Source organism: Bos taurus, chromosome 3 (genome assembly GCF_002263795.3).
Source record: "Bos taurus isolate L1 Dominette 01449 registration number 42190680 breed Hereford chromosome 3, ARS-UCD2.0, whole genome shotgun sequence".
NCBI classification, from domain to species: domain Eukaryota; kingdom Metazoa; phylum Chordata; class Mammalia; order Artiodactyla; family Bovidae; genus Bos; species Bos taurus.
Genome location: NC_037330.1, coordinates 113,474,596 through 113,490,305, shown reverse-complemented (window position 1 = coordinate 113,490,305; position 15,710 = coordinate 113,474,596). Strand labels below are relative to the sequence as shown.

At 53.3% G+C, this 15,710-nt stretch overlaps 1 protein-coding gene across 8 annotated transcripts in view; it reads left to right on the top strand.

Annotated features, from left to right (window-relative positions):
• The first annotated feature begins 59 nt into the window (after positions 1–59).
• The window catches only part of MROH2A (maestro heat like repeat family member 2A), a 55,970-nt gene continuing 40,319 nt past the window's right edge, over positions 60–15,710 (top strand). For all 8 annotated transcript variants that reach the window (XM_002686562.6, XM_059885222.1, XM_059885221.1 and 5 more), the window contains exons 1-11: positions 60–241; positions 1,300–1,395; positions 1,622–1,803; positions 6,140–6,271; positions 6,477–6,639; positions 9,644–9,742; positions 10,342–10,493; positions 10,983–11,126; positions 12,411–12,503; positions 13,399–13,477; positions 13,615–13,728. In XM_002686562.6, coding sequence (XP_002686608.2) covers positions 166–241; positions 1,300–1,395; positions 1,622–1,803; positions 6,140–6,271; positions 6,477–6,639; positions 9,644–9,742; positions 10,342–10,493; positions 10,983–11,126; positions 12,411–12,503; positions 13,399–13,477; positions 13,615–13,728 — 1,330 coding nt within the window. In that variant the 5' untranslated portion in view covers positions 60–165. The remainder of the gene's footprint in view (positions 242–1,299; positions 1,396–1,621; positions 1,804–6,139; positions 6,272–6,476; positions 6,640–9,643; positions 9,743–10,341; positions 10,494–10,982; positions 11,127–12,410; positions 12,504–13,398; positions 13,478–13,614; positions 13,729–15,710) is intronic.

Genomic DNA, 15,710 nt, shown 5'->3' with positions numbered 1-15,710 from the left:
GCAGTTGGATCTGAGAGTTCCAAGGCTCTGGGACCCAACGGTGATGGTTCCAGTGAAACCCACCCCCCACCCTGCCAGGGGAGCTGCTCCCCACTGAGTCATGACTGAGGACCCCAAAGGGCTCCTCCTTTGTCAACCCATCCTGCCGAATCCACATTACCGTTGATGTGTATCGGGCAGAGAACAGAGCCTTTTCTTGTGGTGTATTTTTGTTCTGTCCAGGAGAGAAGTTGGAGGAAAGGTCAGTATATAGGTCCCAGGCTTACTCCTTACAGGACTCCCAAGAGGAAGGGAGCACAGGATAGTGAAAGATGCTGAGATGGAGTTTGAGAAACTTGGGATGGGAGGAAAAAGGATCGGGGAGGTTTTAATCCTCTGTGTTAACATCTGTGTTGGGGTTTGTCAGAAGCTGCCGGTGTGGAGGGAGCCCCTTGAGAGGTGCAATGGGCGCAGCTCAGGGGGATTCCTCACTAGTCATTAGTTTTCTGTGTCCAGAAGAGAGGGAGCAAAGGCCCTTCCTCAGCAGGGGTGGTGATCTGTCACTGCGTGGCAAATCACCTAAATGTAATGGCTTAAAATGACACTGTTTATTATCTCACAGTTTCTCTAGTCAGGAGTCCATGGTTCAGCGGGGTCATTCGCCTGGGGTCTCACAGGCTGCACTCAGGATGTCACCTGGGCTACAACCTTTCTGAAGCCCAGTCATCTTCCATGTGGTTGTTGCCAGAATCCAGTTCCTTTTGGTTGTAGGACTGAGGCCCTTGGCTCCCTGTGACGCAGGCAGTTTACATCACTGCTGTTTGCTTTTCAAAGACAGCATGAGAATTTCCAGTCTGCTAAGATGGAGTTGTGTGAGACATAATGTAATCATGGGAGTGAGACCATCACGGGAGGTTCCCCTCACCTTTGCCATATACTATTGGATAGTGTGTGTGTGTGTGTGTGCGCGTGTGTGCACACGCACGCGTGTATGTTCAGTCATGTCCGACTCTTTGCAACCCTTTGAACTGTAGCCCACTAGGCTCCCTTGTCAATAGGATTTTTCAGGCAAGAACACTGGAGTGGTTGCCATTTCCCCCTCCAGGGGATCTTCCTGAACCAGGGCTCGAACACGAGTCTCCTGCATCTCTTGCCTTGCCGGCAGATTCTTTACCCACTGAGCCATCACTAGAATATGGGTCCAACCAAGTTACAGGTTCCTCCCACACTCTAGGGAAGGGGTTATGCAGGGTGGGACTCACTGGGGGTCGTCCTAGAATGGGTGACATGCCAAGTGTTTTATCAATCTTACTTCCAAAGACCTTGAAGAAGAGATGGCAGAAGCAGCAACAGAGTCACATGAGGACCCATCAGACGAAACAGAGGACCTGGGGCCTCTGGAACCAGATGACAGCGGTAAGAAAACCGACCCTCTCCCTGCACTTCTGCCTCATGTTCTCTACTAACTCCTTGAGGGTAAGCCCCAACCAAGGTCTCAGTTGTCCCCATCTATACAGTGGGCAGGAAGGTCCCACCCATGCCCCAGGTGGAGCTAGGGCTGGGCTGGTGTCAGTGAGACTGGGACACCAGGGACACCCCTGTAACAGTCATCTTGCCATCACGTCGACCACCTTTGTCTCAGGTACCTTCCAGCAAGTCACAAACCTCCTCAACATCATGGAGAGCGAGTCGACCAAAACGGACACCAAAGGGGCAGGTTTTGACATGAGGAAGAGGCTGGCCTCGGTGATTATCACGGAGAAGGCCACCACCGAGCCTTCCGTGGTGATGAATGCTCTTATCCGCTGCCTGCAGGTGCCAGAGGTAGGGCCTCCTCCCCCAGGCGCTTCTCTGAGCTTGGCCACCTGCTTGCACATCCATCCACTGCTCAGCACACATTTACTGACTGTTGTCAAGGCAGGGCTAGGTGCTGGGGCCCCTGAGGACCAACTGGGCCCTGGGGTGCTCACAATTTTTCAAAGCTCCTCTGTATTCTGATTCGGTGGGTTTGGGAGTCGTCATCTTAGAGCAGGTGAGCCAAGTGACAAAGATATTGAGTAGCAGTGAAGCAGGTAGGTGTTGGGGAGCAGAGACACAGCAGACGCAGGGCAGCAGGGTGCTTGCCAGTGGGAGGTTGTTTCGTGGGGCAGAGGGTGTTGATAGGAGTAATGGGGAATGTGCCCAAGATCACACTGGGGCTTGTACAACAGGACCAGAGCATCAGCATCCTCTGACTGCTTGGTACAACTCAGATTTCTGGGGCCCATCGTGAGAGCTTCTGATTCAGTGGATGTATGGAGTGGAACCCAAGACTTAGCATTTTTAGCAAGTTCCCAAGTGATGTGTCTACTGGTCTGCAGAGCACACTTAGAGAGTTGCTGGATTTTAGACTATCCTTGAGCTTTTGAGGGTGGGTAGCAAAGGAGTTGTTCCTTATAGGAGTTCGTGTGTGTGTGTGTGTGTGTGTGTGTGTGTGTGTGTGTGTGTATTTCAGCCCCATCACGTCACTGTCATGCAGGAAGTTTCCCTGACCGGGGACTGAACCTGGGCCTGTGTAGTGAAAGTGCTAAGTCCTAACCACTAGGCCACCAGGGCATTCCTTTTAGGAGTTCCTTCCTCCTCCTCCTGGTTTTTTGGTTTTTTGTTTTTTTTTTTTTGCCACTCTGAGCAGCACGTGGGAGCTTAGTTCCCCATCCAAGTTTTGAACCTGGATCCTTCCATCAGAAGCTCGGAGTCTTAATCACTGGACAGCCAGGGAAGTCCCTAGGAATTCTCCATAGCAAGCTTATTTTACAGAAAGACACGTGGCAGCCGTGAGGAAGGCATGCCAGGGTCCAGGAGCATAGGAAAGAGATTTGCAAAACAGATTTTAAAATCTAGGTTTTATTATTACTCAGGCATAGGAGACCCCGGTTCAATTCCTGGATCAAAGATCCCCTGGAAAAGGGAACGGCTACCAACTCCAGTATCCTGGCCTGGAGAATTCCATGGACAGAGGAGGCTGGCAGGCTAGAGTCCACAGGGTCACGAAGAGTCAGACAGGACTTAGCAACTTTCACTTTCATAGTGAGCCCAACAGCTCAGGAGAGGATCATCTTGAAAAACTAGTCTGTTACGCACAGATCCCCAGAGACAGGGGTGTGCCATGCCATGCAGTCCCACAGGAAAGCACCAGCTTGGGCAGGAGGCAGAGGGACCATGGGGGAAATGTGTGCAGGTGTGGCTTCTCTAGGGGTGAAGCCCTAGATTAGCTAGTCAGCTCCGGGGTGTTGGGACTCCCTGAGTGGTCTGGTCCCTGGCCCCAGGGTGATTAGAGCAGGTGTTGCTTTATTGACTATGCCAAAGCCTTTGACTGTGTGGATCACAATAAACTGTGAGAAATTCTGAAAAAGATGGGAATACCAGACCACCTGCCTTGCCTCTTGAGAAACCTGTATGCAGATCAGGAAGCAACAGTTAGAACTGGACATGGAACAACAGACTGGTTCTAAATAGGAAAAGGAGTACATCAAGGCTGTATATTGTCACCCTGCTTATTTAATTTATATGCAGAGTACATCATGAGAAACGCTGGACTGGATGAAACACAAGCTGGAATCAAGATTGCTGGGAGAAATATCAATAACCTCAGATATGCAGATGACACCACCCTTATGGCAGAAAGTGAAGAGGAACTAAAAGCCTCTTGATGAAAGTGAAAGAGGAGAGTGAAAAAGTTGGCTTAAAGCTCAACATTCAGAAAATGAAGATCATGGCATCTGGTCCCATCACTTCATGGGAAATAGATGGGGAAACAGTGGAAACAGTGTCAGACTTTATTTTTCTGGGCTCCAAAATCTGCAGATAGTGACTGCAGCCATGAAATTAAAAGACACTTACTCCTTGGAAGAAAAGTTATGACTAACCTAGACAGCATATTAAAAAGCAGAGACATTACTTTGTCAACAAAGGTCCATCTAGTCAAGGCTATGGTTTTTCCAGTGATCATGTATGGATGTGAGAGTTGGACTGTGAAGAAGGCTGAGCGCCAAAGAATTGATGCTTTTGAACTGTGGTGTTGGAGAAGACTCTTGAGAGTCCCTTGGACTGCAAGGAGATCCAACCAGTCCATTCTGAAAGAGATCAGCCCTGGGATTTCTTTGGAAGGAATGATGCTAAAGCTGAAACTGCAGTACTTTGGCCACCTCATGCGAAGAGTTGACTCATTGGAAAAGACTCTGATGCTGGGAGGGATTGGGAGCAGGAGGAGAAGGGGACGACAGAGGATGAGATGGCTGGATGGCATCACTGACTCAATGGACGTGAGTCTGAGTGAACTCCAGGAGTTGGTGATGGACAGGGAGGCCTGGCATGCTGCGATTCATGGGGTCGCAAAGAGTCGGACACGACTGAGCAACTGAACTGATAGTGGTCCAGTGCTTCCCAAATGAGGCTCCATAGAGAGAAGCATCCACCTTTCTTTCTTGGTGGTGTACCATCCCTGGTTGAATGAGAGTCATTGTCAAATCTGACTCTCCAGGAGTGATCAGGTTGCAAAACCTATTTGTCAAATCCCATCCTCATTCAGGTCACTTAAAATGGTGACCAGAGCTATGTAGGAAGCAAAATAGAGCATGTTGTCTTGAACTTTGCAAGAGGGTCAGTGCCAAGTCTGTGGAGGACCCTGTATGCTGACCGTTTGACCCCTGTCTTGCTGAGTAGCGAGGACAGATGCAGGCCATGGGGGCAGGGCCAGTTGGATGAGTCTGATGGGGGAGGGGAGAGGGGTGTGAGACAGGCTGGAGGTGGGGGCAGAGCTGGGGCGGTTTGAGGATCATGGGTTCATCGACCAGCTGGAGTGTTAATCATACAGCATCCAATTTCAATGTATGGATTCCCCGCCTCAAGCCAATCTGCTGACACCAACTGGGGATGGGGGTCCTACAGTTTTACTCAATTCTGACAATGTCTGCCTGGAGATAGTGTCAGATTCCATGGGTTAAGGGCTCAGTCCCATTAAGGTAGCATTAGTGGTAAAGAACCTGCCCATCAATGCAGGAGACATAAGAGACATAGGTTCAATCCCTGGGTTGGGAAGATCCCCTGGAGGAGGGCATGGCAACCCACTCCAGTATTCTTGCCTGGAGAATCCCATGGACAGAGGAGCCTGGTGGGCTATATATAGTCCATAGGGTCACAAAAAGTTGGACACAACTGAAGTGACTCAGCATGCACGCATGCACCCATAAGACCACCCCAGCCTGGCCCGTGCTTCAGATACCAGTGGTAAGTTTGGCCAATTGGCTATAGACTGGAGGTTCCCATGACCCCCTCCTCGAGTTTAATGAATTTTCCAGAGGGGCTCACAAAATCCAGAGAAATCTTTTACTTACCAGTTTCTTATAACTCAGGACCAGATAGATGGAAGAGATGCATAGGGTAAGGGTATGGGAAAGGGCGTGAAGTTTCCATGTCCTCTCTGGGCCTCCCATCCCCTCTAAATCTCCGTGTGTTCACCAGTCTAAAGCTCTCTGAACCCTGTCCTTTTGGATTTTTATGGAGACTTCACTATCTAGGCATGGTTGATCAAATCACTAGCCATTGGCAATTGATTCAACTTCCAGCCCCACTCTCCTCCTGGGGGGTCCGAGTGGTTGGGACTGAAAGTGCTAGTGCTCTAGTCAGATGATGGGTTCTCCTGCCAACCATTCCCCAGCCTTCAAGTGAAAGGGAAAGTCGCTCAGTCTTGTCCGCCTCTTTGCAACCCCGTGGACTACAGTCCACGGAATTCTCCTGGCCAGAATACCGAAGTGGGTAGCCATTCACTTCTCCAGGGGATCCTCCCAGCCAGCCCAGGGATCGAGCCCAGGTCTCCCACATGGCAGGAGGATTCTTTACCAGTTGAGCCACCAGGGAAACCCTCCCCATCCTTAGGTGTGGACCAAAAATCATCTCAATAATACAACAAAAAAAGACATCTTTGTCACTCTCATTGCTAGGAAATTCCAAGGATTTCAGGCTTCTGTGCTTGGGTGAAGACCAAACACACGTCTTATTATAAATCACAGTCTCCTAGGTATTAGGGGGAGGGCCAGCAGGAGGGAGACCGCAGTGGATCTGTGGGCTCCCAGGCCCCACTGCCTGGTCCTGGACCTCCCCACCTGCCACACTTGTTCCCCAGATTTCCACTCAGCGCAAAGTCAACATCTACAACATCCTCCAGGAGATCATCCAGCAGGAGGGAGAGCTGGAGGAGCGCTGCGTCCAGAGGCTGGTCACCATCGCCTCCAAGGAGATGAGGGACATGTTGGAGGTAGTGGATGTCCTGCCCCCGCCCACCTGGCCGCCACCCCAGGGGGCTGGGCTCTGGTGGGTGAGGCATGGGAGGCCCGAGGCCCTTGTCCGGTTATCTCACGGGAACAACAGTAGGCTGAGGGGGCCCATGGGACCCCAGCAGGGCTGGAGTAGGTGAGGGGCAGGAATGCTGGTGAAGCCACGTGTTCTCCCGTGCCCTGCAGATGGAGGGCTACATGAGGGCAGAGGTGGCCAGCGACACCCTGGTGGCCCTGTCCCGAAACCACTTCAGCTTGGTCATGTACGAGCTGCAGCACCATCTCAAACCCCTCAACCTCACGGAAGAATTTGTCATCATCACCCTGGCCAAGCTGGCCAACGGCAATGGTAGGGCTCGTGGGGACTGGGCCCCGGCGTCTGCCCGTCTGGCCACCCCTGTGCCTCTGCCTTGGTCCCTGCCCCCACCCCCTCCCATTTCTCCCTCTTCTTGCCTTCCTCTGGCGTTCCTCTGTTTCACTTCTGGTGTCTCTCCCTCCCTCTCAGCTGCTGAGATCCCCTCCCTGTGCCTCCCATCCTGTGTCTTTTCTCCTGCCGGCCCTTCTCTTGCACACCTCTCTTTCCTCGCCCCCCACCTCTGGCCCCGTTCTCTCCCTCGCTCCCTCCCTTTTTCCCTTTTCAGTCTGTGCACACGTACTGAGCATCCGCTCCACACAGGCCTTGTGGGGCAGTGGCCCGTGGATGAGTGAGGCACTGGGAACCAGTACACGAGAAAACGGAGTGTCACAATGGGAGAGGGCACGCGGCTGTCCTCCTCCTAACCGCCATCTCACTCAGTGTCTGGGTCATCATTCTAGAATGTTTCAGTTCAGTTCAGTCACTCAGTCGTGTCCAACTCTTTTCGACCCCATGAATCGCAGCACGCCAAGCCTCCCTGTCCCAGAGTTCACCCAAACTCATGTCCATCGAGTCAGTGATGCCATCCAGCCATCTCATCCTCTGTCATCCCCTTCTCCTCCTGCCCCCAATCCCTCCCAGCATCAGTCTTTTCCAATGAGTCAACTCTTCGCATGAGGTGGCCAAAGTACTGCAGTTTCAGCTTTAGCATCATTCCTTCCAAAGAAATCCCAGGGCTGATCTCCTTCAGAATGGACTGGTTGGATCTCCTTGCAGTCCAAGGGACTCTCAAGAGTCTTCTCCAACACCACAATTCAAAAACATTGATTCTTCGGTGCTCAGCTTTCTTCACAGTCCAACTCTCAGATCCATACATGACCACTGGAAAAACCATAGCCTTGACTAGACGGAGCTTTGTTGGCAAAGTAATGTCTCTGCTTTTGAATATGCTGTCTAGGTTGGTCATAACTTTCCTTCCAAGGAGTAAGCATCTTTTAATTTCATGGCTGCAATCACCATCTGCAGTGATTTTGGAGCCCCAAAAAATAAAGTCTGACACTGTTCCCACTGTTTCCCCATCTGTTTCCTATGAAGTAATGGGACGGGATGCCATGATCTCCATTTTCTGAATGTTGAGCTTTAAGCCAACTTTTTCACTCTCCTCTTTCACTTTCATCAAGAGGCTTTTTAGTTCCCCTTCACTTTCTGCCATAAGGGTGGTGTCATCTGCATATCTGAGGTTATTGATATTTCTCCCAGCAATCTTGATTCCAGCTTGTGCTTCTTCCAGGCCAGAGTTTCTCATGATATACTCTGCATATAAATTAAATAAGCAGGGTGACAATATACAGCCTTGACATACTCCTTTTCCTATTTGGAACCAATCTGTCATTCCATGTCCAGTTCTAACTGTTGTTTCCTGACTTGCATATAGGTTTCTCAAGAGGCAGGTCAGGTGGTCTGGTATTCCCATTTCTTTCAGAATTTTCCACAGTTTATTGTGATCCACACAGTCAAAGGCTTTGGCATAGTCAATACAGCAGAAATAGATGTTTTTCTGGAACTATCTAGCTTTTTTGATGATCCAGCAGATGTTGGCAATTTGATCTCTGGTTCCTCTGCCTTTTCTAAAACCAGCTTGAACATCTGGAAGTTCCCAGTTCACGTATTGCTGAAGCCTGGCTTGGAGAATTTTGAGCACTACTTTACTAGTGTGTGAGATGAATGCAATTGGTGGTAGTTTGAGCATTCTTTGGCATTGCCTTTCTTTGGGATTGAAATGAAAACTGTTTCAGTTCAGTTCAGTTCAGTCGCTCAGTCGTGTCTGACTCTTTGCGACCCCATGAATCGCAGCACGCCAGGCCTCCCTGTCCATCACCAACTCCCGGCGTTCACTCAGACTCACGTCCATCGAGTCAGTGATGCCATCCAGCCATCTCATCCTCTGTCATCCCCTTCTCCTCCTGCCTCCAATCCCTCCCAGCATCAGAGACTTTTCCAATGAGTCAATGCTTCGCATGAGGTGGCCAAAGTACTGGAGTTTCAGCTTTAGCATCATTCCTTCCAAAGAAATCCCAGGGCTGATCTCCTTCACAATGGACTGGTTGGGTCTCCTTGCAGTCCAAGGGACTCTCAAGAGTCTTCTCCAACACCACACTTCAAAAGCATCAATTCTTAGGCACTCAGCTTTCTTCAGAGTCCAACTCTCACATCCATACATGACCACAGGAAAAACCATAGCCTTAACTAGACGGACCTTTGTTGGCAAAGTAATGACTCTGCTTTTCAATATGCTATCTGGGTTGGTCATAACTTTCCTTCAAAGGAGTAAGCGTCTTTTAATTTCATGGCTGCAATCACCATCTGCAGTGATTTTGGAGCCCCCAAAAATAGTCTGACACTGTGTCCAGTGTTTCCCCATCTATTTCCCATGAAGTGATGGGACCAGATGCCATGATCTTAGTTTTCTGAATGTTGAGCTTTAAGCCAACTTTTTCACTCTCCTCTTTCACTTTCATCAAGAGGCTTTTTAGTTCCTCTTCACTCTCTGCCATAAGGGTGGTGTCATCAGCATATCTGAGATTATTGATATGTTTAGGAGACAACAAAGGAGTGGCGGCTTGGGAGGCCCACGACCTGCCTCCTCTCTGTTCCCTGGGGCCCCAGGAAGAGCAGGGCTCTTCCTTCTTTTCCTCCGCCCCTCCCCTTCCCCCATCACCTATCCCCACCCCTCCCCCATCTCCCCTCCCTCACCTCCCTTTTCCTCCCCATTTTCCTCTTCCCTCCTTCTCTCCTCCCCCCATCTCCCCTCCCCTTCACCTGCTCCCAGCTCACACTTCTTACCTCGCCTGACTCCTGCCATCTCCTGTGGCCCAGCCCATGCAAAGGGGCTCCCTGGCCTTGTTCTGGGCACTCACTGGAAGTGTGGGTGGTGGTGGTGTCCTTTCTGCTGACCCTTCTCCTCCAACTCCCTGAGACCTCTGCCCACACCTTGCAGTGTTTGAGTTCATGCCATACATGGGCATCACCCTGGCCACCATGTTCACCATGCTGAGGCTCGCCAATGAAGCCAAGATGCGCCAGGTGATCTGTGGTGGTAAGTGTCCCACCTGGGCCTGCAGGTCTGCCCCGATCAGGGTGTGGAAGGAAGGCAGTGGTAGACAGGTAGAGACGAAAGGGCAGTGGGAATCGCAGGAGAGGGAGACCAGGGAAATGGTCCCAGCTTGGGCTTGACCTGGGCCATGTATATCTGATCACCTTGCCCCAGGTTTTAATTATGTCATGGTTTTGTGAGCCCCAATCCCCAGTACCTGAGAAAAGTAGGACAAAATGCGTTTGCCACTCTTTGCTTTGGAGTCCCCAGGATCTGAGTGAAAAGTCTTCTTCCAGGTCTCACCCTTGACCTTGCCACATGAACCTCAGGGCTGGGGGCCCAGTCACACCTGTGTGCTCCACCCCTCAGGGGAGTCTTTCACCCTCAGTCAAGGAGGGGCTTCATGCAGGACAAAACAGGGAGCTGGGAGGGGGGTTGGAAAGGCAGACAGACAGGGACGCAGGAGATTTTTCAAGCAGCATCTTTGACCGTCTCAGTAACCTGCTGGTTATGGAAGTGTGAGGGCTCCTCCTGAGGGGGCAGCCCTGGAAGGCTTTGTTCTGCGTCCTGCCCCCTGGGGCTCACTGCACGTCCCCCGGCAGCCATGGAGACCTTCTGCGAGACGGTGCAGTTTTACCTGAGGCACCTGGAGGACAGCGTGTACCCCGTGATGACTGAGGACCAGTTTGCGGTAAAGCTGTTCCCCATGTATCGCTACTTCGTGACGGTGTGGCTGCGGAACAACAACCCGGAGGTGAGACAGGCCCTGCTGGGTGGGGGTGGGAGCCCGTGGTCCTCGGGTCATTGCTCTCCAGCCTGTGCAGCTGGCGGAGTTGAGACACCATGGGGTCCAAGGAGGTGGAGACCTGATTAATGGCAGAGTGATGGGGGCCCTGGAGGTGTCTTGATAAAGGTCTCTGGAGTTGCTGGACCAGGGTCCCTGTTACACGTGTGCCGGGCCCTCTCCAAGCGGTTCACTTGTAGGAGCCACTTCCACACCAACTCTGGGCCACAGGACTGTTTTACAAATGAGGAAACGCAGACACAGAGAGGTTGAATACCTGTCCAAGGCTACCTGAGTGACAGATTAGGACCTGGGGGACAGGCTTCGCACTTGCGGGGCCTGGGGGAGGCCTGGACTCTACTCCAAGGTCCCCTCTGTCACTTGTCCTTGATTTGAGGCTGGGGCTGATGTCACAGGGGGTCCTGGCTGAGGGGTCTAGAGACCCGGCTCCTGTGCTAGGTGAAGCTGGGGGTCATCAAGTCCCTGAAGCCCATGCTGAGCCTCCTCCTGCCCAATGATGACCTGCGGGAGCAGGTGTACGACTACATCCCCCTGCTGCTGGCGGAGTACCAGGGCAGCCTGGAGGCGCTCTTCATCACGCAGGTGAGGGGCCTGGGCTGGGGGCTCGGGGTATTTAGGGCTCCTGAGTGTCCCATGGGGTGTCGTCCGGGTGGGAGACGGAGCCACGGGACCTGGCACTTGTCCGATTTCCGAGAAACAGATGCTGCTGTTCCACGTATGTTAGTCACTCAGTCACGTCTGACTCTTTGCAACCCTGTGGACTGTATCCCACCAGGATTCTCTGTCCATGGGACTTCCCAGACAAGAATACTGGAGTGGGTTGCCTGTTCCTTCTCAAGGGGATCTTCCCGGACCAGAAATCGAAGCCAGGTCTTTCATGTTGCAGGCAGATTCTTTACTCTCTGAGCCACCAGGGAAGCCAGGCAGAAAGGATGATACCTCAAAGGGTTCTGGGACCCACAGTGAGGTCACAACTTTCATATCGGTTTCCTAAGGCTGTTGTAACAAAGAACCAGGAGGCAGGTGGCTTAAAACAACAGAAATGTGTTCTGTCATGGTCCTGGAGGCCGGCACTCTGAAATCAAGGTGTTGGCAGTCTGTACTCCTGCAGGCTCTAGGGGAGAATCTTGCCCTTCCAGCTTCTGGTGGCCCACGCACTGCATCACTCCAGTGTCCTCCGTCGTCACATGGCCATCTCTGTGTCTCTCTCTGTGTGTCTTCTCTTCTCATAAGGACAGCGGTGCTTGGACCTAAGGGGTTGTCAGGGTGATCTCATCTTGAAAGCCCTAACTAATTATGTCTGCAAAGACCCTATTTCCAAGTGACCTCACATTCTGAGGTTCTGGGTGGACATGGATTCTCGGGGGGAACACCATTCAACCTCTTACCAGCCTTGAACGTGTGCGAGATGGAGTTTTTGCAAGATTCTGAGCTGAGTTGTGACCTGGGCTGGTGTATATTGTGAAGGGGGTCACTCATTCACAGATGAGGCGAGACCGTTCGCCTCGTGAAAGCTGGGAACAGAAATGAACGTGCCAGATTTGGGGAGCCACCAGCAGATCTTCTGTCTAAAAGTTGGAATGCACCTCCCGGTGACTAGAAAAGAGAGGGAAAGAAGGCCTTGAACGCCCACGCTCAGTGGCCTAGAGCAGCCCTGCCGAGCTGAAGTGTCCACCGCAATCCTCAGAGGCGGCTGGAAACAGAGTCGGACTCAGGGGTCTGGGCGGAGCTTGAGAAGTGGCCTCTCTGCCCAACTCCCAGGGGATACTGATACCTTCAGAGGAGGGAGAAAGTCAAGGAGCAAAGGTCTGGCGAGTGACCTGAGTCGGTAGAAGGTCACCTGCCACCGTTTCCCGCCCGCGACAGGTCTTGAGGCAGATCCTGGAGATGTCCGTCATCACCAACAGCCCCGTCCCGCAGATGCAGCTCCACACCATCTTCACGGAGCTCCACGTCCAGGTGAGCCCCAGGGCCGCGCGGGGCGGGGCCTTCTCCGGGGCGGGTCAGAGGAGGCTGGGGACGGTCAGGGGAGGCGGGCTGGGGGCGGGTCAGGGGAGGTGAACTCGGGGCGGGTCAGGCGAGGCGGGCTGGGGGCGGGTCAGGGGAGGTGCGCTGGGGGCGGTCAGGGGAGGCGGGCTGGGGGCGGGTCAGGGGAGGCGGGCTGGGGGCGGGTCAGGGGAGGCGAACTCGGGGCGGGTCAGGGGAGGCGGGCTGGGGGCGGGTCAGGGGAGGCGCGCTGGGGCGGGTTAGGGGAGGTGCGCTGGGGGCGGTCAGGGGGAGGCGCGCTGGGGGCGGGTCAGGGGAGGCGGGCTGGGGGCGGTCAGGGGAGGCGGGCTGGGGGCGGGTCAGGGGAGGTGCGCTGGGGCGGGTCAGGGGAGGCGCGCTGGGGGCGGTCAGGGGGAGGCGCGCTGGGGGCGGGTCAGGGGAGGCGGGCTGGGGGCGGGTCAGGGGAGGCGCGCTGGGGCGGGTCAGGGGAGGAGGGCTGGGGGCGGGTCAGGGGAGGCGCGCTGGGGGCGGGTCAGGGGAGGCGGGCTGGGGGCGGTCAGGGGAGGCGGACTCGGGGCGGGTCAGGGGAGGCGCGCTGGGGGCGGGTCAGGGGAGGCGCGTTGGGGGCGGGTCAGGGGAGGCGGGCTGGGGGCGGGTCAGGGGAGGCGGGCTGGGGGCGCGTCAGGGGAGGCGGGCTGGAGGCGGGTGGTGTGCCGACCAGGGCTCCGGGTGGCAGGGTGGCGGTGGGGCCCACGTCCCGATGCCAAAGCCCTCCTGCCTCCTGCCGGGGGCGAGGCACAGGTGGGGCTCCTGCTCGTGTGCCCCTCTGCGGGGCTTACCTCTCCATCCCCTGCCCGCCCCGCCCTAGGTGTGCTCCAGGGCCCCCGCCCAGCAGCAGTACAGCAGCCAGAACCTGACGGAGATCGTGCACTGCTTCATAGCCCTTGGTGAGGCGTCCCTGGGCCCCCGGGAGCCCTCGGGAGTGCCGGCCCCTCTGAGCGCCGGGTCCCGGGGCTGCCTTGTAGCGCTGCTGCTCTTGACTCGGGGCACGACTAAAGACGTCCTTCCCCCCAACCCCCTGCAGCCCGCTCCTACCCCAAGGAGCTGATGAAGTTCTTCCTCAGCCAGATGGAGATGAGCAAAGAGGCCGTCCGCGTGGGGACCCTGGCCCTGATCAGGGCAGTGGTGAGCGCAGATGGTGAGCACTCACGCCGCAGGAAGACCGGGCAGGAGCTAGGGTGGCAGGTGTCACTCATATCTGGCCTTTTTTTTTTTTTTTTTCTTAAACTTTTGGCCGCACCTTGCGGCGGCATGTAGGATCTTAGTGCCCTGCCCGGGGATCGAACCCTTACCCCCTGCGTTGGAAGCACAGAGTCTTAAGCACTGGACTTCCAGGGAAGTCCCTGGATCATTTCCTCTCTTACAGACCCTGCTGGGTGGGCCAAGGAGTCAGGGCTCTCCGTAGCTTCATGTTTGCTATCCTTGAACCTACACCGGCCTGTGTCACACCCTCCACACCCTCGCCCCTCTCCTTCAACCCTGAACCCCAGCTTCTACCTGAGCCTGAATTTCAAACTGTTTGCCCAAATCCTAGCATAACTCCCAAAGCTAAATGAAAGGCTGCAGATAAAGCCTAGATACACAGTATAGATGTAGCCCTAAAGCCCCATTGACCCAGAGTCAAAACTTAGTCTGAAACCCTGCTTCCGAATCCCTAAGCCCAAACCCTAAACCTGGCCTTGCTATCCACAGGGAATCACGGTTCCCAAGAGCACCGGCTCAGAGCATCCGCTTGAATTTGAATAAGGTGCCCTCTGCTGGCAGCATTTGTTTTTGCATGATTTGAGAACCACACGTGCTGTGCTCAGTTGCTTCAGTCCTGTCCCATTGTTTGCCAGGCTCCGGACTGTAGCCCGCCAGGCTCCTCTGTCCATGGGATACTCCAGGCAAGAATACTGGAGTGGGTTGCCATTTCCTCCTCCAAGGAATCTTCCGGACCCAGGGATCAAATCCACATCTCTAATGTCTCCTGCATTGGCAGGCGAGTTTTTTTCCACTAGCACCACCTTGAAAGCCCTGAGAAATGCATGGTTGGCTTCAGTTCAGCCTTTCAGCTGCATATCCTTGTGCAGTACACAAACTGAGCAACTGTATGTGAAAGACCTTCTCCTGACAGTAAACCCATCTCTTACAGAAATGAAAATTTAAGCAACAGTGAAAGTGAAACTTGCTCAGTCGTGTCTGAGTCTTTGTGACCCCATGAACTGTACAGTCCTTGGAATTCTCCAGGCCCCAATACTGGTGTGCCATAGTGAGACTCCTTTTTACCTGTCTGATGGGCAGAGATGATAATGACTAGAGTTGGCCTACCCATTTTTGTGCAGAAGGGCAGATAGCAAAAATATTTTCAGCTTTGCAGACCACACAGTCTGTGACAATTATGCAAATTGGCCATAGTAGAGCAGAAGCAGTTATAACTTCAGAGCCTGGCTGTGTTCCAATAAAGCTGTGTCTACAAACACAGACTTTGGGCTGGAATTAAACTTAGGGCTAGACTTTGCTAGTCCCTGGTCTAGAATACAAGAAACAAGCCACCGATACTTCCTTGTCAGGGGTGTAAACTGATAAACGATTCTGGATGCTCACTTGGATAGGGCCCAAAACACGGGCTCAAAATCTAACATTTTATCAGCTGCCTGAAGAAATTAATTGCCCAAAGGCAATTGGATAAAGATGTTCCTTATAACATTGTGCATAGAAGCAAAACATTAAAAACAATCTACATGTTTTTCTACAAGAAATTTGTGGACTTAGCGATAGTATAGCCTTATATGGGCTTCCCAGGTGGCACTAGTGGTAAAGAACCTGCCTGCCAATGCAGGAGACGGAAGAGATGCAAGTTCAGTCCCTGGGCTGGGAAGGTTCCTGGAGGAGGGCGTGGCAACCCACTCCACTATTCTTGCCTGGAGAATCCCCATGGACAGATAAGCCTCGAGGGCTACAGTCCACTGGGTCGCAGAGAGTTGGAAATGACTGATGCAACTTCACATACAGGCATGCATAGCCACATATGGAATATTATACCATCTTTTTCATGGAAAAGCCGCTCTTTGTATATTAAGTATAGCAGTACAGTGTGGGACAGTTATATATAGCATGACCTTGGTTCAGTTCAGTTCC